Source organism: Mobula birostris, chromosome 17, assembly GCF_030028105.1.
Source record: "Mobula birostris isolate sMobBir1 chromosome 17, sMobBir1.hap1, whole genome shotgun sequence".
NCBI lineage: Eukaryota > Metazoa > Chordata > Chondrichthyes > Myliobatiformes > Myliobatidae > Mobula > Mobula birostris.
In genome coordinates, this window is record NC_092386.1 from 19,589,940 (window position 1) to 19,612,963 (window position 23,024).

Genomic DNA, 23,024 nt, shown 5'->3' on the forward strand with positions numbered 1-23,024 from the left:
TTGTCAGAGGTTGGGATGGTGCAGTGGCCCCCCACCCTCCAGGCCGCAGACCGATACCGATCCGCGAAGAATGTAGTGGTGCAGCAGTAGCTGGGACGCACACCCAGCACATCTTTAAGAAAAAAGCCGAAATAAACAAGCTAATTAATTAGGTGCCGCCCAGCACGTAAACGTCGGCCTGGATCAGAGGCGATTGCAGATTGCATCGCCTCTGATCCGGGCCGACATTTACGTGCTGGGCGGCACCTAATTAATTAGCTTGTTTATTTCGGCTTTTTTTCTTAAAGATGTGTTGGGTGCCTCCCTGCTACCACTGCATTCTCTGCGAACTGGTATCTGTCCGCGACCCGGGGGTTGGGGTGATGGGACGCTGAGGTGTCATCTCATCGTCGTCTGTTTCCATGAGGGCAGGCAGCTCATCTTCTTCTATGTCTGCCTGCCTCAGGGTTGAAGGTCGAGGTTCATCGTCTGCTGTGGCTGATGTGGAAGGCTTGAAAAACTACAGTATGCTTGACTGCTAGCCTCGCGCATTTTTCTATCATACAGTTCTTTGTAAGCACTCAAACCATCTTGCAAATATGCCCTAAACCTACGTACCCTTTCAAAATTAAGGTAGTACTTTTCTGCAGTCATTGCAGCGAAAATCTCATGCAGTTGCTTCACATTCAGTTCCTGGACAACTTCACTTTCGGTCCGTTAGCTACTGCATTCGGTTTCGATTGTTATCCTTTCCTCTTCCAATTGCATCAGCTCTTCAACTATCAGTTCTCGGTCATGGGATGCCAAAACCTCTTCAACATCATCTTCGTCAACTTCCACGAGCTAAACTCACTTTGTCCTTGCTTCGTTCACCACGATCAAAACGCTTAATTATGTCTAGTTTTACGCTAAGTGTAACACCCTTCCGAGCTCTTTTAGGCTTTTCCAATACCTTAGAACTCATCTTCCAAATGGATGCTCACAGGCACATGTTTAAGCAATGCCGGCTAGAATGCCATTCCAGGGGAGGAGCGGCCGCTTGGGGCGCGCGCTACTTTTTTTTGCACGCTGCCTTTTTTCGTAACAGTGAAAACACCTTCTGTTAGCAAATACAGGGAACTAATGTAGGTCTTTCATAACAGTGAGGTTTCGTAAAGCGAACGTTCGAAAAGCGGGGAACACCTGTACTTATAAAGTTTGCCTGCCACTTCTTTGTCCCCACTTATTACCCCTTCAGCATCATTTTCCTGTGGTCCGATGTTCACTTTCACCTTTCTTTTACTCGTATATCTGAGAAAACTTTTGGTATCCTCTTTGATAGTATTGGTTAGCTCCTTTCATATTTCATCCTTTCAATCTTTGTGACAGATCTAACCAACTTGCTGTGGCGCAGGAAGTGTGGCAACACATGCAGGCTGCCTTGAACAATCTTCGTTAATTTGATTTTATGCAAACGATGCATTTCACTGTACGGTTTGATGTACATGTGACAAATAAAACTAATTTCTTAATGTAGAATAACTCTGGAAGATATGTAGTTTTTGAGAAGATGAGAAGGACCTGATCATGCATTGTATATAATTTAACAAATTTTAATGCTAGATAGCAAAACTAACTGTCTTTCTTCTAGTATGTGTTCTCCTGGTTATTTCAGACAGTAAAGATGTGGACTGTACAAAATGAAACATTCACTGTGGGAATGAAGGCAATAAATTAGCATCTTAGAAACATATAAGCAATTTGATTTTCTCCATTTAAAATATCAACATTTCATTGTATTATATGCAGTATAGTATATTAATTGTATGCCTTTATTCCAGATACTCAAGAGGAGTGATGTCCCCAGAGCGACATGTTCGTACTCGGTTGTATTTTACTAGTGAGAGCCATGTACATTCACTTCTCTCTTTATTGCGCTATGGTGCCCTATGTGATGTAAGTGTTGGTATTTGAAGTTTTTAAAACGTTAATTTCAGGTAATTATTTAATTAATGAAAAGATATAATACTTACAATTACAATCAAGTCTATTTCACTGAATAATAGCAAGAATTTTGACCATAATTTGTGAAAAATTGTGGTTGAATAAAAGAACCATTTGCACTGGTGCAAAATACTTGGTGAAAATACTGTTAAATATTAAAACAGATTATTTTAAGAGTTTTTCTTGAGTTTTGCATAGGTAATTCCAGAACTTAATGGCTAGTAATTTGGTTGTCAAAGGTAATAAAATCCTCAATTCTATTCAAGTCTTTAACTGCGGTTCATAGACTTGAAAGAGAAAATGTGATTTTTGTATTTGGCTTCTTCTCAGTAATTCTCATGAATTCTAAGTTCTCAGTGCACATGGAATGCTTGCAATTGGAGGCACAAAAACATCCTTAGTGGCATCCATTGCAGACAATGCTTGCTTGAAGACTTCTTGCAAATTCAGTCACACAAGTGAGTTGCTCAGGCAACCACAATTGAATCCAACCAGATTGGTCTTTCTAAGCAACATACCACCTCTTAGCTGTGAGTTTTCAACATGCACCACACAACTGCTCTATGATCCGACTTAAACTCCACCCCTTTCTACTATTAATGCTGAAATCAGTTTACATAAAAAGAAAACGACCCCATGTGCAAATTCTTTCTCCAGACCTAAAGACAGATATTTAGAACATTCATTTACATGAAAATAATGTGGATATCATGTTTTTTAATTTTACCGACTCACTGTATCTATATTTAAAAGTCAATATATTAAGAAATTTTCAAAAAAACAACTGCAGTTATCTGAAGTATTTTCAGTTCTTATGGGGCTACTCAATAGATCAGGCAACAAGTAGGTAATATTTCAGGTCATCGATCTTTTGTCAGTATCAAGGAATAACTGAAACTGAACATATTTGAAGATGAGACATGGAAAAAACAAAGCAAATGTCCCTTCCCTCTGTCATACAGTGCAGAAACAGGGACTTCAGTCCACCATGTCTGCCTTGCCCATAAACTATTCATCTGTACTAATCCTATATACTAATTCTTGGTCTGTGGCTTTCTAAGCCATGATAATTTAAGTACTTATTCAGATACTTCACAAATGATGTAAGAGTAGCAGCCTTCTCTGTCTTCTCAGGCATGTTTAATTTTGAACTTTTTCTGGTTAGCCTTCAGGTGACAACTTCATCTCATTCTTTTTCTGCAGATGCAGCCTGATCTGCGAAGTATTTATAGCATTTTATCTTTTCTAAGCATTTTTAGTCGTGCTTTTGACACTTGCTTTGAAGGCAATTCACTGGTAGTTTTCACTTGGTTGCTTGCAGTTAAGGACATGCCAGTAATTAATATGAAAACATTTTTTTTTAATGTAAAAACCATCTTATTATGTGGTAAATGTTTAACCTGTATGATGCCTTTTAATATGCTTGTCTCTACCAATGTGTACACTGGCAACTTCTGTGACAAAATTCTGAGTCATTTTAATATGTAGGAGGACAGGAGATCAGGAGTAGGTGAAGTGTTGAATGTGAGTACTCAAGGAAGTCATCACCAACCAATGGTTTTGTTCACTTCACTCTAGAGGGTTAAACTGTACCAAAGAGTGTAGATGTGGAGAAAAGGTATCCGTTTGTTGAGAATTTAGAACTGGAAGTTTGGAGCAAAGGAGGATGGAAGGTGTATAAGAATAATGAGTGACATAGATAGAGTGGACAGCCAGGACCTTTTTTCAGTGGTGGAAATGGCTAATAAGAGGGGGCATAATTTTTAGGTGATTGGAGGAAAGTTTAAGGGAGATGTTAATGGTAGGTTATTTACAGAGTGGTAAGTCACTGGAACTGCAGGGTCATTGATAGATGTTGATACATTATCAACTTTTAAAAGACTCTTAGATAGGCACATGTAACTGGAGTAAATGGTTAGATTGATTGTGGAGAACTTTAAAAGGTCAGTACAACATTGTGGGCCAAAAGGTCTTTACTGTGCGGTAGTGTTCTATGTTCTCTGTTCAGGCACATGCACAGTCTTGTTACAAAAGTAGGTCAGATGTTGCATATGCTGTGCAGAAGTCAAGAGTGCGATGGAATATGTCTTCACTGTACTGCCTGAGTGCAAGTCTAACATAAATTGAAGGTTGATACCATCTGGATCAAGACAACATGCTTGATTGGCAGCCACCACTTTTAATTATTCACACCGTGCATCCCTTCCCACTAACCTTGGCAACTAAGGCCATGGTGTGTATTGTCTGCAAAATGCATGGCAGTTACACCTCCCAAAACTACAACTTCCACCACCATGAAGGGCAAGTGTAATAAGCGTTTGAGAATACTGCAACATGGCCACCAAGTCATTCAGACATTTCTTGGAAATATATCACAGCTTTTTCATTACTGTTGGATGCTAATTGCATGACTCCATACTCAAGCACATCATGGGAGTGCCTTTTCCTGATGCATTGTTGTGGTTCAGGAAGACAATTAGAAATGGACGAAGATGTTGACCATTTTTATATCGATATACACCACTGTGTATATCAGTCTAAAAGACAAATATCCATATTTGTGTGACTGGCAGTTCATTGCCTTTTCAATGTAATTAATTGCTTGGACTGCAGATTTGTGTTGAACTAATAGTACAAAGCCATGATATCTCATTGAAAAATAAAGTGTTTTTTAAAAATTGATGTGACTTTCAATTTGCTTAACTTTCAGGAGGTCAAAGATGAACAGTGGAAAAGGGCAATGGGCTATCTAAATTATACCAGTGAACTTAATTATATGACGCAAATTGTTATCATGTTGTATGAAGACCCAAACAAGGTAATACTTTTTATTCATGTTTACATCTGTTACAATGTAGATAATAAAATAAATGCCAATTTCAAAAATTCAACTTATTTTTGAAATATAAATTATTTTGTAGACAGATTGTCAAAGCATTTTTTCCAAGATAAATTGGTATTAATTTCTTTTGTTATCTCTAAATGTTAGTAAAATTATACCAGGGAAGGGCAAAATTTGATAAATTCCTAGTGGCCATCTATATTTACCTAATAACAATGAGAACTAATATTTCTCATTTTTCAAATAAGATTTATGTAATTTAAATGTATTTAATTTGCAATCTGTATTGGAGATATTCCAGTCATACCTGGATAATGATGAAAAACAAACAAAGCCTAACGAAGCCTGATCTTTCCCTAAGGGTCAGATTTCCAAAGAAATCTAACAAATCACAACATGAGTCATTTCCTACCAGGACAGCTGTGGAATTCAAATTCAGTCATTAATTCAGCATTAAGGAGTTGTTTTGTGATAGCATTGGTGTACGATGGCTCAAAATTACCAGCTTGTCATCAAAACAGACCTGCCTCACTGAGGTCTGTATTCCCAGCCTAGATAAAACTCCAGACCCAGTCATTTTCTTTTAGAGAAAAGGCATAATAACAGGCTCATCCAACCCAACAAGCCAGGATGCTCAATTATGTGGATGTGACCAATCAGGAACTTACTAATCTGCATGCCTTTGGAATGTGTGAGGAAACTGGAGCACCCGCAGAAACTCAGGCGTTCACCAGGAGAATTTACGAACTGTACAGTCAGCAGCAAAATTGGATCCAGGCAGTGTAATAGCATTATGCTAACCGCTATGCTACTGTGGCACCGTTAAAAATCTATCAATAATGTGATTGATTCTTTTTTAATGCCTCCTGAAGTGACTCAGCAAATGATCCATTTCAGCGGCAATTGGAATAGGTATTAAATATTGGTCTTTCAAATGACAGCCAGATCCTGAAAACTGAATGAATATGAAAAAAACTTGAAAGAATAATTGGTTTATAGTTTGATGCTCCTTACATTTACGATGCATATGAGCTTAGAAATTTGTTTCCCAGTTGAATTGAGGAACACTGAAATAACTTGGACAAAATTTTGTCTGGCTGACTAGTTTCCATATCATTTCATCTGTTGTGCAAATCAAAGCCTTGCAACATTGGTTAGGCCTAATCTTGTTAAATGCTATGAACCATTTCTCAGATCACCAAACACATAAAGAGAATGGCGAATGAAAGGCTGGTTTTGGACATAAATGCTCTTTATCTACTTTTACTTAAAAGTGATCCTATCGAACTTAGCTTCTTCAGTATCCTTATTGTAGCTGTTATGCTATTTTTAATCCAGTAAAACACATCAGTTAGAGTATTTGCATTACATAAGATGCAGAATAAAATCACAATGAAGCACTTTGCTTCAGTTTAAATGTTCTATTAACTTTGTATTTAAATCTCCATTTCTTCATAAAGTTATAGAGTACAGGACAAGACATTTAGTCAACCATCAAGTACTTACTTACCTGAACTAATCCTATTTACCAGCACTTAGTTTGTAGTCTTTCTTGCCTTGATTTTTCCAGTGCCGGTCTAGACATTTAAGTATCTTGAGAGTTTAAGGCAGAAGTTGATACTTTCTTGATTAGTCAGGGCTTGAAAGATTACATGGAGAAGGCAGGAGACTGGGACTGGGAGCGAAACGGATTAGTCATGATGAAGTGGCAGAGCAGACTCAATGGGCCAAATGACCTAAATCTGTTCATATATCTTATAGTCTTATGGAGAATTTTTGTCTCCGTCATGTCCTCAAGAAATGCATCCCAGATTCCAACCAACCCTGGGTGGAAAAGTTCTCCCTCTCAGATCCCTTCTAAACCATGACCTCTAGACATCTCTGCTATGGGGCAAGGTTTCCAGCTCTTTACTAATCTCTTTTTATGCCTCTGTTAGGTTTCCCCTTGCTCTTATCTGTTCCAGGAAAACAAACCCAGCTTATTAAGTCTCCGCATAACTGAAACACTCCATCCCAGGTACAATTCTGATGGCTTTCCTCTGCACCTTCACTGTTGCAATCATTTTTTCTATTGTAATGAGTGAAGTCTTACAAAAGACTCCAGCAGTGACAGTCTTAAGCTTAAAAAATACCTTTGACAATTTTTTATAAAATAGTTTTAATTTGATATATCAGAGATGTGAATATGATTTCATGCTACCATATCAGTTTGGCCTCATTGCTTATTAGAACTATGAAATGGACCAAGTATTATAGTTGTCCCTGGGTACCATAATCAGTTCATCTCATGCCCTGTTCGGAGTGGTATTGGTAAAGCCAAGGAAAAAACTGCACAGATGCCCTCTTAGCCATTTAAATGTCTAGACTGGCAATGTTCAAGCATGTTAGAGAATGAGAAGAAAGATGACAGCAGGTTTCCCCAAATATAGGCAATCAATGTGGAATAGATTCGTCTTACAGGAATTATATGGGAAGAGCAAATAATTACATTTCTTTTTCAACTCATGTTTCTTGATGTATGTGCAGGTGATATAAATTTGTATTATGGGAAACTGTGATACAACCCATTTTTTAGGAATACAACCTCCCAACTGTAATGTGGGAGTCACCTGAACAAACTATATTTACAAATTAAATGCTTGATTTATCCAATCAGCCCTAAAAATACTAGCTTTACATAATTTTAACTTTCAGGACCTTACCTCAGAAGAACGATTTCATGTTGAATTGCACTTCAGCCCTGGTGCTAAAGGGTGTGAAGAAGATAAGAATCTTCCATCAGGTTTTGGATATAGACCAGCATCTCGTGAGGTATTCATTTTTTAAAATTAGTATTATATTCATTTATTTGTATGTTGACTACAATTTCAGTCAAGTGTGCCATCAAAAGTTTTTGAGTTAACATTACATTATTGTCCTGTGGATATTTCTGGCAGTGTGTTCTCTAATATTTACCTGTTGCCAAGTTATTGTTTGACAAGAGTAGAAAATAGAATTTTGAGGAAACGGGGACTTTATGCATTTGGACTGTCAACAGGTAATAACTGCAGGAATTGGAATAATATTTGACTAATGTAGTATGTGAGACTTTTAAGGAATATAGTGAATGAAGTTAGGAGTTTGCAAGAGCCAAAACAGGAAGTAAGATAAATGCAAAAAAACTCTGCATTTGTAGCAAATAGTCCGAGGCACGTTGAAGAGACGATTGATAGTATCTTAAAACCTTTGATAATTTGCTATCCTTGAGAATTTGTGATGCCACAACGGCGAATTTTCCAAACAAGTTGATGTTGTTCCTTTTAATAATGTACCCTACTTAATACACCTTCTTAGATGTTACACAGTAGGATAATATTTTTTTACTGCCATCTGTGTCAGTTTCAATGGAACATGGGAAGCAAACCCCACCTGAGTTTGCTTCACAGTGAGATTAAAGTGAACAGGACCTAGTGAGTATGAAAAGAGTGTAGGAATGGGGCCCCTGTGAGTTTATACTAACAATCCAGACACATGAATTCCTACCCATGAAAGCTGTGGAATTCAAATTTGTTTGCCTCTCCAGCAGTGAGAAAAGTTTTTGTAATTATCATAAGTAATATTGACTCCAAGATTGCTAGATAAAAACCAGGGAAACACTGTGCCAGTTATTGGTAGAATCAGGGAGGAAGTTGATGGGGCTATGTGGAAAATAAAATGGAGTTAGGGTAGGATTTTGTGTAAATGGGTGTTTGCAGGACTCAACGTGCGTCTGTACTATAAAACTTCAGCTTCAGTGCCCATCACCAAGAGTGGTTTGGTTACAGTGACTAAGCTCACAGGCGGAGATACAGTTATGGAAGCAGACTTCTCAGCACACTGAGTCCACGTCAACCATCCATTTATCCTATTTATTGTATTCTTGCACTGACTGCTTCATGAATGTCGTAGCTGCTAGACTGGGTCTAAGGCAGATTGAGTGAACCCAATGGAAGGGCTTGCACTTTGCATTTGCCACTGGTGTATTCTCTGTGGAGGTGAAGACCTGCCTGTTGCAATGAACAGATATGGCAGCTCAAAACCAGACATCCATGAGATATTGTGTTTGCAGCTGCCGAAATGAGATCAGCAGGATCAGAAAACTGAAGGCCTGACATATCCCTGTCTTTGCCATTTCTATGATGCCAGGGGTTCAACCCTAGGTCACAGACGCTTGCAGTAAGTCATGCCTAGAGCAGTATCAAAAATACTAAGCAACAACCCAAAGAGGCTGCAACACAGAACCATGTTTGTGCTGAGCAACAAAAACCACATGTAGTAGACAATCAATCAGTGAGCTTAATATCACTGGATCAGATCAATGCTTTGCAATCCTACTACATTTAATTATGAGGGCAGGGTATAGTTTCAATGCTACCATCTACCCGACAGTGTGGAAAATTGTTCAGATACTTGCTTATCACAAAATGCAGAATGCATGCAATCCAGCAAACTACTCTCATTCATCAGGAAAGTGATAGATGATATCAGTCGTGCTATCAGGTGGCACTTGTTAATCAATAACTTGCTTATTCACCGATGACCAGTTTTAAGTCTTAACAGGTCCACTTTGTTGTGGAACTTATCACAATCTCAGAAGTTTAAAAATGGACCGAAACTCTTGAATCCCAGAGGTGAAGGGTGAATGTAAGTCCTTTACATCAAGACAGCAGCTTGACTCAATGTAGCATGTACTAATACGTGGCAAGTAACATCTGCATCACCAGTGCCGAGTGCAAACCACTTCCAAGAGAGAGTGTCTAGACACCTATTCTTGACATTCCATAGCATTACTTTCACCAGGTCCCTCACTATCAACTTAATGGACATCAGATGTGATCAGAAGTTCAACTGGAACAGCTGTATAAATACCTTGTCTACAAGAGCAAGTCAGAAGGTAGATAATCTTACCTCATGACACTTCAAAGTCCTTCCAATATTTATAAGGCACAAAAACAGTGTAATCCTATTCAGGACAAAGCAGCCTGCTTGTTTGATTCCCCACCAACCACTGTTCCTAGCCATTCATGGTCTCTGAAACCAGTTCAAGAGTATTGCAGTGTGTCCCACTTGCAAAGTGCTCTGCAATTATTTGTCCAGGGTTCTCCAACAGAACCTACCAAACTGGTGAACTCTACCACTAAGAAGGACGAGAGCATCAGCCATAGAGGAACAGCACCACCTACGGTTTCTCCTAAAACTTGCACATTTAGGATTTAGAAAACTTACTCTAATTTTTTGTTGTCACTGTATCTAAATCCTGGAAAATTCTTATCAGCACTGTAGAAGTATCTTCAACATAATGAGTGCAGCAGTTCAAGAAGATGTTTCATTGCCACGTTTTCAAGGCCAGTTAGAGATGGACAGTAAATACTGGCCTAGCGGGTGACACCTAGATTCTGAAAAGTGAGTAAGTTTTGAGTGTCTGTGGCTGCATCTCATCTCCTCTCCGCTTCCATCATCACCATCATTACTGACGCCAATGAAATCTGCTCCTGAAGTGACTCCACGTTATTGTGAAGCATGCAACTCATGAGCCATTGGAAGTCATAGCAACATGTATTTGTTCTGTAATAACCTGCATGAAGCACCATGAATCGCGGCAATGGAGAAGGCAGTTGCAGAGGATAAACCGTTGATGTCCCAGTTAAACACACTGAATTTGTGCCTGCTTCATGGTTTGCTCTAAGGTTTACTCCTAGTCTGAATGCAATTGAAATATGTTCTGCTAATGTTACTTTTAAACCTCAATTATTCCCCGCTGAGCATTGTTTTTCATGTTATACTTCATAAACTTGAGGTCATTCAAAATCTGCTGCACATCAACCATTCTCTATGTTCTTACTGACTTATGTGGGCTTCCGGTAAAGCCCTTACTAATTTTGAAACCAGTACTGCTCCTAAGATTCCCCTTAAATCTATAAGGCATTTAATCGTCTCTTGTCATATGGCAGGTTATAAAATTTTGTTTTAATTATGCATTGTGAAGTGTCTTGTAATATTATTTGCTATGTTTAACGGGCTGCGAAGTGGAAGTTGTCATTGGTGTATGAGAATTCACATATGCATCATCATTTCTGAGGTAACAGGGTAATGTTAAAATTAAATTTATAAAGTTATTAAAATAAAGTGACTGAAATTCTTGGGGTACATGAAAGAAGCGAGGAAGGAAAATAACATTGTTCTACTAAATCTTTTTAAGAAATTTAATCATTTGAAAGTATAATTTTTAATGACTGCTCAAGCCGTTAAATTCCTGCTTGAGTTATATTCCCTAGTGAAAGCAATCAGATCTGAAATATTTTGTAATTTATTTTGTTTGAAAATTTAATGCAAATGATGTCACTTAATGCTTCCATTTTGTAATTTTTCAAAATATCAAGTTATCTCTTCACATCATCAGCTACAAAAACAAATATTTCTGCATTTACCTGTGTAGAATGGAGCCACAATGATAAAGTTAACATTTAAAAATCTAAGTTCAAATCTTACAATAGAAGCTGTAGAATTCATATCTGATTGATGAGCTTCATTTTGTTTTCAACATGAAATTCATCTAATCTTGGGAATGAACAACCCATCTGGTTCACTATGTTCTTTAGGTTAGACAATCCTGCCTCAATCTAATCTCTGTATGAATTTAAAAAACAGTTCTCTTGTTTAATTATATTCTTAAACTGAAATGACATTTAGATGTTTCCTAGGTACATTATGTTGAACTTGTATTCAAGTTCAAAGTAAATTTATTATCGAAGTACATGTATGGCACCAAACATTACGCTTAAGATTCATTTTCTTACAGGCATTCCCAGTAAATACAAAGAAACACCATAGAATCGATGAAAAAAACTGCACACAAAAATGGACAAACAACTAATTTACAAAAGCAAATACAAATTTTTAAAAAAAGCAAAATAAACAAACAAACAGTAAATAAATACTGAGAGCATGAGTTGTACTGTCCTTGAAAATGAGCCCATGAGTTGTCAGATCAGTGCATTGTTGGGGTGAGTGAGCATCCACTCTGCTTTAGGATCCTGATGGTTGAACCTGGTGGTCTGGGACCTAAGGTTTTTGTGCCGCCTTCCTAATGACAGCAGCGAGAAGAGGGAATGGCCTAAATGGTGGGGGTCCTTGATAATGGATGCTGCTTTCCTGCAAGAATGTTCCTTGTAGGTGTTCTCAGTGATGGGAAGGGCTTTACCTGTGATGCACTGGGCTGTATCCACTATAGCCTTTTCCATTCAAGGATGTTAGTGTTTTCATACCTGTCCGTGATGCAACCAGTAAGTATACTTTCCACTTTGTATCTAAAGAAGTCTGTCATAGATTTTGGTCCCTTAAAGTTGTAACAGCGGGGGGCGGTAGTGGGGATAAGTCCCCACTACCTATTAAGTGCTCTCAATGGTGTGCATCTCGTGTAGCCTCTGACAACCAAATCGAGCTCCTGGCCTTCACGTGTGGCTTATCTACTAAGTCTGACGGAAACATTTCTACTGACAGTTTAAGGGGAAAGGCTGGTTACAAATGCCTTAAAACCCGTCTCTTCAAGCTCATCAGTCATCAGCTCATCCAGGAAAACAAAAACTCTCATCTCAAACTGCTATCGCCTTGCAGCTACATATACTCTCTCATAGGGAAGGCTTTGGGAGTAAACCTCGAGGGAAAAACCCAGAGCTGTAGTTCCGCTATCTTGAGCTCAATGTTGACTAGCAACTCCTGCGATACTGTAGATGTTGAACTGTATTGGTCTCTGTTCTTTTAGATTTATCAGCTGTGTGGAGAGGGGCAACCTGGTGCATGGGCAACAGCTTGCTCTCCAAATCGTACTTCCTGGCTTGCGTATTGCTTAGACAGTTGACACCGACCAGTGGAGAGCCTCATGCATGTCACCATTTCAGATGTCATCCCGAATCTTCGCAAACTTCAAAGAAAGTAGAGGTGCTGCCATGCTTTCTTTGTAATGGCACTCACATGCTGGACCCAGGACAGATTTTCTGAAATAATAACACCGAGGAATTTAAAGTTACTGACTCTCCCCACCTCTGATTCCCTAATGAGGATTGGCTCATGGACCTCTGGTTTCCTCCTTCCGTAGTCAATAATCAACTCTTTGGATTTGCTAACGTTGAGTGTTGTGTCACCACTCAGCCACATTTTCAATCTCTGTCCTACCTTAAATTCGGCCAACAACAGTGTCGTCAGCAAGCTTAACTATTGCATTGGGGCCGTACTTGGCCTCACATTCGTAAGTATAAAGCGAGAAGAGCAGAGAGCTAAGCACACAGCCTTGTGGTACACCTGTGCTGTAGGTGAATGTGGAGTAGATGGTGTTGCAATCTAAACTGACTGGAGTCTGCAAGTGAAGAAATCAAGAATTGGGAGACCACTTTGCCAAGCACCTACCCTCTGTCTGCCAGAGAAAGCGGGATCCTTCAGTGGCCACCTATTTCAATTCCACTTCCCATTCCCATTCCAACATGTCAGTCCATGCCTCCTGTTGCGGTGAGGCCACACTCAGGTTGGAGGAGCAATACCTTGTATTCCACCTGAAAGGATGACATGCAGCATCAATTATTTGAACTTCTGGTAATGCCCCCCCCACCCCCTTCACCATTCCCCATTCCCCTCTCTCACCTTATCACCTTATCTACCCATCACTTCCCTCTGGTACTCCTCCCCTTTTCTTTCTTCCATGGCCTTCTGTCCTCTCTTACCAGATTCCCTCTTCTCCATCCCTGTACCTCTTTCACCAATAAACTTCTCAGTTCTTTTCTTCACCCTATTCCCCCCCCCCCCCGTTTCACTTGTCACCTTGTGGTTCTTCCTCCCATATACCCACCTTCTTACTCTGACTCCTCATCTTTTTTTCTTCTGTCCTGATGAAGGGTCTCAGCCTAAAACGTTGACTGTACTCTTTTCTATATATGCTGTCTGACCTGTTGACCTCCTCCAGCGTTTTGTGTTTGTTGCTTGGATTTCCAGCATCTGCAGATTTTCTCTCGTTTGTGAAATCAAGGATGCAGTTGCACAAAGAGGTCTTGGACCTAGTCTTGTGTTGTTGAAGGATGGGCATTAAATGTATTTTTGCTGAAAATCTCATGGTAAATTTGATGAAGTTCTCCAGTGGTGATTACACAGTTAGAATATCAAGTTTCTACACATTTAGGATATCAGTTTCTGGAAATCCTGCCAGAACATCTTTCATCTGCTGTTAGATCATCAGTAACTGAAATTTCTAATGGTGAATTAAAGAAAAAAAATGCTGGAAACACTAAGCAAGAAAGATAGCACGTACAGAGAGAGAAACAAAGTTCTTGGTTCAGTTCCCTCCTCAAACTGGGATGTGGAGATGGAAATGGTTTTAAGTTGCAGCAAAAAGAAGGTATGGGAGAGGGGGTTAGGATAAGGAGAATAACCATCATAGGTTGCAATGTGGATGAATTGTTAATGGGCTTAGCAAATGGTGGAGCAGGGTGTACTACATAAAGTTAAAGGTGGATGACTGAATAAAAATGCCAGGCTCTGTCCAACCCTGTTTTGGGCCGCCTTATAGCTGTGCTGGAGTCCACAGGCAGAATTGTCAGAGTGTGAGTAAAATGGAGAATTAAAGTGTCAAGGAACAGGATGCTTAACATTATCACTACAGCCTAAAAGCAGGTACTCAATCTGATAATCTGTGTTTGGTTTCTCTAAAGCAGAGGAGACCATATTGTGTAAACCAAATGCAGAAGTAGTGCAGGTAAATCACTACTTCACCTGGAAAGTCTCTTTATAAAAACACAAGAGATTCTACACACACTGGAAATCCAGAGCATTATGTGTGTATTGCTCAAGATTATGTCCCTGGATGGTTGGAAAGGGTGAATGTTGCATCTTCTCTGCTGCCTGAAGAAATGTCATTGTGCGGAGTGTGGTTGATGATAGAGTTGTGAAGGGAAGATGCCCTTCAAAATGCTGAAAAGGGAGACAAGTGGAAGATTTGTCTGGTGGTGAAATCTTATTGAAACTGGTGGAAATTGCAAAATGTTATCCTCTGAATCCAGACTCTAATGGGAGAGATCAAGGGAAATTTATCCTTGTTCTGTCCAGGATACTGGGTGAGAGCAGAACTGCTGCAAATGGGTAAGATGTAGTCAAAGGCTCTGTCCTATGGGTGCAGCAAGCAGCATCAGTGCCGAGTTGAGGGAGAAGTCATTATGTAAGGATGAGAGCAGCCAAGCTAATGAGCTTGTTGATGGAGGGGATCAGGTGAGACTTCCATTCAGGGAAGAAGTAGAAGGCTGTCAGATGTTCCTCCAATGGGATGGGCTGTTGTGTGATTGTACATCCATGCTAAAGATGTGATAGTTGGGCCCAGTGAACTGGAAACTCAGAAAAGCAGGGTTATCAGTTGTGGCTTGCATATAAGTAGGAAGGGATTGGCCAAGGTGCGAAGAATTAAGTTTAGAGTGAGAACAGTCTGAAATGATGAGCCTTAATTGGACAGTCCTGCTTGTGGTTTTTGAGGGTTAAATGAGATGTGGTTGGTGGTATGAGGTTGAAAGCTATGGAGGGAACATCGCTGAAGGAAATGAGATCCTTGATAGTCAGGGAGATAATGTCCTGGTGTTCAGTGATGATATTGTTGTTAAAGAAAGCATGAATATGTTAATGAGTGCTGACACTTGATCTCCGTAAGATAGCGGTTAATTCACCAAATCATAACAAACCACACTTTATGCAGATTTCCACACTACACAGTTGGGACTGAACCTCTTCCTTCATAATCTCAATTGAGACTTTGAGTGGGGAACATTATTTACTTATTTATTGAGATACAGTGTAGAATCGGCCCTTCAGGCCACGTCGCCCAGCAGTACCCCGATTTAATCCTAGCCTAATCCTGGGACAATTTACAGTGACCATTTAACCTACCAACCAGTACTTCAGGGAGTTAAGAGCCACTGTAGTTGATTCTCATTGGAGCATCAGTAAACTGGGAGTAAATAAGGAATCAGATCAATGGATTAGGACTGGCTTTGTGGTTGTGGACTCACTTTTGTGAACTTTAGTTCTGAATGCTATTTGTTTCTTTTTATTGTTTACACGATTTGCTCTTGTTTTGCACATTGAGTGTTTGATATTCTTTTTTAATGGGTTCTATTGGATTTCTCTTTTTTTGAGGCTGCCTATAAGAAGACGAATATCAAAGTTGTATATACATATATACTATGATAATAATAAATGAACTTTGAGAGGACTTCAGTCACTCTAGGACCCAGAGTGGAGTTTAGCCTTTGGCGAATTAAGACCTGAATTAAAGCAGCATTCCAGCTGTGGGGGACATATTAATTGAAGGAAGAGGGAACAACTATCAGATTAAGGTTGGGTGGTAGTAGAAGAGAGGGGTTGTCATCATTGGATTTGGAGTGAATCGAGCCCAATTCATTAGTTTATTGGCAAGACCGATGGCGGGGGGATCTGCAGGGACTCGGTTGTGGTGTGGACCTGGCCTCATTCATGCCCGTTGCAGATGCTGAGGAAAGAAATACTGATGATGTGCCTCGGGATTGCAGGCTGGCCTCTCTTCCTGTGCTGCTGCCCAGTGTTTGCTTGGTGGGAGACAAGCTGGATTGCGTTCAACCATGGCCACAAGCTATCACTGCCGTGTGCTGTTGCAGAAATATAGCTCCAGGACTACGTCCAAGACCAGCATTCTACAGGCCATGACACTCATGGACTTGTACTATATTGTTAATTTTTTGTGACTATGCTTTTCTGCTATTATAATTAAATGTGCTGTGTGTGGCTCTGGCTCTGTGTTCTGCGCCTTGGCCCCAGAGCGAATGCTGTTTCACTTGGTTGTTTTCATATGTATGGTTGTGGTTGAATGACAATCAAACTTGAACTTCGGTGTTTGAAAATTGGCACCTAGGGAAGTGGGAGTCTGGAGATGAGAGCCTTTGTGAGTAATTGTCAGCTCAGTGCAGGGTATGGTCACAGCTTAGGGGCAAGGGACTGCTGTCAAGTAGACAATTTCACTACCATGGTGGATGGATGGGTCCTGGGGCTTGGTGGATAAGAGATAAGAAATTGGCAAAAAGCCAAAAATTTGAAACACTCAGCCAGTTAAGCATCAATAATGTAATAGAGATGACATTTTGTGCCAAGTACCCTTCATTATAAGTGATAAGACTATTGTATTAGCTGGGAAAGAGTGGGGAGAGCAGAGGGAATATCTGCTATAAAGTGCAGATCAAAATTAAGTTAACAATTACTTTTAAAAACTGGCAATTGGAAAGGCAAAAATGAAACGTATGTAGATCCTAAGGAGATTTTAAAAAATGTTATTACTGGAAATTTTTAAATTCAATGTTAAGTTCTGAGGGCATCCAAATACTTGGACAGTAGATTTCCTACAGCCTGCTTTTAGCTCTTCTGGAACAATGTGGGAGGCTGAAGCCAGAGATGTGAATTTGGAACGGCATGGAGAATTTCAGTGACAGGTGACTGGAAGCTCATGGTCATCCTTGCCACTTAAACAGAATAAAGTTACCAAATTAACTTTTGGTTTCTCCTGTGCAGAAGAGACCATAGTGTGAGCACCACGTGCAGTATAAGCAAGCCCCCATGTTACAGTTGCAGAATTCATGTGGAAAAAGAAAGCAAATAAATACACATTTTATTTTCTTTTGTGTTTTTATTTCTCGATGCATGCATAAATGACACGACCTTGCATTTTGGACTGTCTTTCACAAATACAGCCTTTTTCTCTCTCCCCACCCCTCCCACCACCACCACAGAAATGTGGGGTTCGTCTATATACTAATCCTGTAAGGATTGTTTGGGCCCCAGATGTGTTACATTTCCCCTGCATTGTCAAGTGCTGTGAGAAGGGGGTTGGTATACAGGTGCAAAAGAGAACAAGAGATGTGCAGATAAGGGAGGGAGAGGAAGGTGTATTTCTTAGTTTTCTCAATTTCTCATAGCCTTTCTCCTTCCTGCTACATTCCATTGTAAGCAGCTATAACTTGTTACCATTTAGCCATCAAATGGTAATTCCTAACCAATAGATAGGCAAGTCTAAAGCCCTAAATCATGGTAAGTCAACTACGGTTACTCTGTTATTAATGTATCATTACTACATTGCAAGAAGGGACACTGAACGTGCAAATGTGAGTGAAGTTTTAGTGAGTATTATACATGGTAAAGTTTACTTATATGTGCTCCTTGAAAATTTTACTGAAGTAGGTAATTCTCCTGTGCTTATTAGAGGAAAGACAAAAACAAATTACAGCAATTAGTTTCAAAATATAACCGTACAGAAGTGACAATGTATCCTTTAATAATAGAATGACAGTGGAGCCAAAGTCTTCCTGAATAGTGAAAATGATGAGGAGTCTGTTTCAAGAAGGGAAGCTGCTGAAAAATCCACAGTGTCGTTCAGGCCAATGGTCTCAGATCCCATTTATATACATCGAAAATCCCCACTGCAACGATCCAAGAAAATAGGCTCAGTGGAAGTAAGTGTTTTAAATTAAACTCTTTTTCTTTTAAAATTCTTTGGAAGTTTGTAAGAACTTTTTTTTTGGAATTGCAGGGAATGCTCTGTCTAGTATTTTTAAAAGAAAAAAATTAGAAAGAATAACCACTTCAATTTCTAACTAGAGAGGGGTATTTATCTTCTAGTATCAATGATAATGAGAATTAGTATAATTGAAACACTCCAGGTGAATATAATAGTACACAAACATTATAAAAATAGTCATAGTAGTACACAAGTATTATAAGAATAGTTGTGTGCTACTATACGGCAATCTGTATCTGTGGAGTGGGAAGCAGTTAACATTGTAGGATGATGACCTTTGATCAAAACCTACTGTAGATACACTAAAATATTGTTTCTTTCTCCACAGATCCTTTCTCTCGTACAAAGTATTACCACCACTTACTATATCATTAGGCACATTTTGTTGAAGATGTTTTGGAGTTTGTGCTAGATACTGTTTTATAACCACCTATTTAAAAGAGGATAATTACAAAAAAAATCTGCCAATAAGAAACTGATTTATCAGCACAGCAACCTGTGAAAGAATGTCTGAACATGGTAAAATTGTCAGATTAAGTGACTGATGTAAGATGATATTTTGCAGGACCATAAGACATCGGAGCAGAATTAGGTCATTCAGCCCATTGAGTCCACTCTGCTATTTCATCATGGCTGATCCCAGAACTCTTTCAACCCCATACATATGCCCTCTCACCATATCCCCTGATGCCCCGACTAATCAGGAATTTATCAACTTCTGCTTTGAATATACCAACAGACTTGGTCTCCACCACAGTCTGTGACAGCGTTCCACAGATTCACCAATCTCTGGCTAAAAAAAATTCCTCCTTACCTCTGTTCTAAAAGGTCACCCCTCAATTTTGAGGCTGTGCCCCCTAGTTCTTGATACCCCCCCATCACAGAAAACACCCTCTCCACACCCACCTTATCTAGTCCTTTCAACGTTCAACATTCAGTAGGTTTCAATGAGATACCCCCGCATTCTTCTAAATTCCAGCAAGTACATGACCAAAGCTGCCAAATAGTCCTCGTATGTTAACCTATTCATTCTGGAATCATCCTTAGTGAACCTCCTTTGGACTCTCTCCAATGACAATACATCCTTTCTGAGATAAGAGGCCCTAAACTGTTGACAGTACTCCAAGTGTGGCCTGACTGGTGTCTTATAAAGCTTCTGTGTTATCTCCTTGTGCTTATATTTTATTCCCCTTGAAACTCCTTGAAATAAATGCCAACATTGCACTTTTCTTCTTTACCACAGACTCAAACTGTAAATTAACGTTCTGGGAGTCTTACATGAAGACTCCTAAGTCCTTTTGCACTTCTGATCTTTGAACCTTCTCCCATTTAGATAATAGTCTGCACCATTGTTCCTTTTACTTAGGTGCATTATCATACATTTCCCAACACTGTATTCCATCTGCCACTTTTTTGCCCATTCTTCCAGTTTGTCTAAATCCTGTTGCAATCGCATTGCTTCCTCAGCACTACCTACCCCTCCACCGATCTTCATATCATCCGCGAACTTTGCCACAAAGTCATCAATTCCACTATCTAAATAATTGACAAACAGTGTAAAAAGTAGTAGCCCCAGTACTGATCCCTGAGGAACACCACTAGTCACTGGCAGCCAATCAAAAAAGGCCACTTTTATTCCCACTCACTCCCTCTTGCCTGTCAGCCATTCCTCTATCCATGCCAGTATAATTCCTGTAACACCATAGGATTTTATCTTGTTAAGCAGCTTCATATGAGGCACTTTATCAAATGCCTTCTGAAAATCCAAGTAAATGATATCCACTGCCTCTCCTTTGTCCACCCTGCTTGTTACTTCCTCGAAGAATTCAAACAGATTTGTCAGGCACGGTTTCCCTTGACAGAAACAATGCTGACTTTCACTTATTTTATCATTAGTCTCCAAGTACCCCAAAACCTTGTCCTTAACAATGGACTCCCAACACTGAGGTTCGGGTAACTGGCCAATAATTTCCTTCCTTTTGTCTTCCTCTCTTCTTAAGGAGTGGAGTGACATTTGAAATTTTCTAGTCCACTGGGACCATGCCAGGATCAAGTAATTCTTGAAAGATTATGACCAATGCATCCATTATCTCTTCAGCAACCTCTTTCAGGACTCTGGGATGTAGTCCATCTAGTGCAGGTGATTTATCCACTTTAAGACCTTTGAATTTGCCTAGCACTTTTTCCTTTGTAATAGTAAAGGCACTCAGATCTGCTCCCCGACACTCACAGACCTTTAGCATACAGCTAGTGTTTCCACAGTAAAGACTGAAGTAAAGTACTTGTTAAATTCTTCTGCCATTTCTTTATCCCCCATTACTACCTCACCAGCATTATTTTCTAGCGGTCCAATATCTCACCTCCCTTTTATTCTTTTTATAACTGAAAAATCTTTTAGTATCCTGCTTTATATTATGAGTAGTTTGCCCTCATATTTAATCCTTTCTCTTATAGTTTTTTTAGTTACCTTTTGGGATTTTAAAAGCTTCCCAATCAATCAACTTCTCACTCACATTTGCTACCTTATGTGCCTTTTCCTTGGCTTTTAAGCAGTCCCTAACTTCCCTTGTCAGCCATGGTTGCCTACCCCTGCCATTTGAGAACTGCTACTTCTGTGGAACATATCTATTCTATCCTGTGCCTTGTGAACTATTCTCAGAAACTTCAGCCACCTCTGTTCTGCCAACATCTCAGCCAGTATCTCCCTGCAATCCACCTGGGCAAGCTCTCTTTCTTGCCTCTGTAATTCCCTTTATTCCATTGTGATACTAATACATGTGACTTATGCTTCTTCTCAAATTGCAGTATGAATTCAATCATATGATCACTGCCTCCTAAGGGTTCCTTTACGTTAAGCTCCCTAATAAGATGGGGTTATTACACAATACTCAATCTAAGATGGCCTTTTCCCGAATAGACTCAAGCACAAGTTACTCTAAAAAGCATTCAACAAATAGGTATTCAACAAATCCCCTCTCTTGCGATCTGACACCAACCTTATTTTCCCAATCCCCTTGCATATTGAAGTCCCCCATTACAATTGTGACATTACCCTTGTTACATGCCCTTTCCAGCTCCTTTTGCAAACTCAACCCCACATCTTGTCTACTATTTGGAGGCCTATATATGATTCGCATAATAGGTTTTTTTTATGCTTACAGTTTCTTAACTACACCCACAAATAATTGACATTCTCTGACCCTATGTCACCTCTTTCTAAAGATGTAATTTCGTCTCTTACCTATAGAGCCACACCACTGCCATATCCTTTGATGTTAAATTCCCGACTATGACCTTCTTCCAGCCACTACCATTAAGAACAGTTCTTTCAGAATCATAACACAAAAGACTCGAACTTTGAATATTGTGTTGCTGTAACTGTACGATAATAGCATTTAACCAATTTAAACTCAAAGTATCAAAAAAGTTAATAAATGAATGATTTGCTGGTGCAGTGACAAGTTATCTTAATCAGTGTTACTACACCAATGTTCTAAAACTGAATAGATTCCATTTGTAAATTTGTAATTATTATGTAAAATAAACACGGCTCAAGTATATTTTTAAAAGGACAGAATTGAAACCTACTGAGATTATGCTAAATTGTATTGAACCTAAAATTAATATTAATCTGTATTATCTTGTTATGCAAAGAATAGAGAGATGCTGGAGATGATATGACAGTAATTACAGGATTGGTACCAAAATGCAATGAGCAGGTTCAGATGAAAATTCTAATATCCTTTCTTTTAAAAAAGTTAATGTTCTTTATAGAGATCTTCATGATTATAAAAGCTTTCTATAGACCTCAGTATGTTTGTGGGATTAATAAAACTGGAGGTCATCAATATAAGATAACCACCAAGAAATCAAATAAGGAAATCATAATATTGAATTTGCATCTAGGACTTTGGAAGACTCTTCCTGACTCAATGAGTGGCAAGAATGTGGAATTTGTCACAGCAGGGTGTGATGCAGACAAATATTATTGATGTATTCAAGGAAAAGCTAAATAAGCATATGGGGAATAATCAAAGTAGAACATTGTGTTAAGAATTAAAATAGGAAATACTGCAAGAGGCTTAATTGGAGCAAACAAAATTGGTTAAACTGCTGAATAACTTGAAGTTCATTTCACCTTGGCTTTTCAATTTAAAGGCTGAGTTAAGTATTAAGAAATATATGGTATCTGAAGGTTTTTAATAGGACAATTATCCGACAGTTCAATTCCTATCACCAGCTGTCTACTTAAAGTGCTTTTGAAGTACACTGGTTTATTTTGGAGTGCATCTGTAGTTTGTGAGTAAAGGACAACAAAACTAAATTTATTTATTTAGTATTATCTATGGATCTGTTTTCCTTTTTGTTTGTTTTCTATAATAGTTATAATTGAATGTAGGTATTTAACAAAAACTGACTAGCTAAACCGTTATAGGTAGTTTTAAATCTATTCATCTTTTCTTCTCCAGTCCTGCCAAAGGGTCTTGGCCCAAAACATCGACTGTACTTTTTTCCGTAGATGCTGCCAGGCCTGCTGAGTTCCTCCACCATTTTGTGTGTGTTGCTTGGATTTTCAGCATCTGCAGATTCTCTCTTGTTTATTATAGATAACGTATGTTCTGACTATTTATAGCT

General features: G+C 39.1%; 1 protein-coding gene across 9 annotated transcripts in view; it reads left to right on the forward strand.

The window, feature by feature from the left end:
• ppip5k2 (diphosphoinositol pentakisphosphate kinase 2) overlaps positions 1 to 23,024 on the forward strand; it is a 113,581-nt gene that overhangs the window by 57,570 nt on the left and 32,987 nt on the right. For all 9 annotated transcript variants that reach the window (XM_072281338.1, XM_072281344.1, XM_072281342.1 and 6 more), the window contains 4 exons: positions 1,800 to 1,914; positions 4,673 to 4,780; positions 7,499 to 7,615; positions 18,154 to 18,324. In XM_072281338.1, coding sequence (XP_072137439.1) covers positions 1,800 to 1,914; positions 4,673 to 4,780; positions 7,499 to 7,615; positions 18,154 to 18,324 — 511 coding nt within the window. The remainder of the gene's footprint in view (positions 1 to 1,799; positions 1,915 to 4,672; positions 4,781 to 7,498; positions 7,616 to 18,153; positions 18,325 to 23,024) is intronic.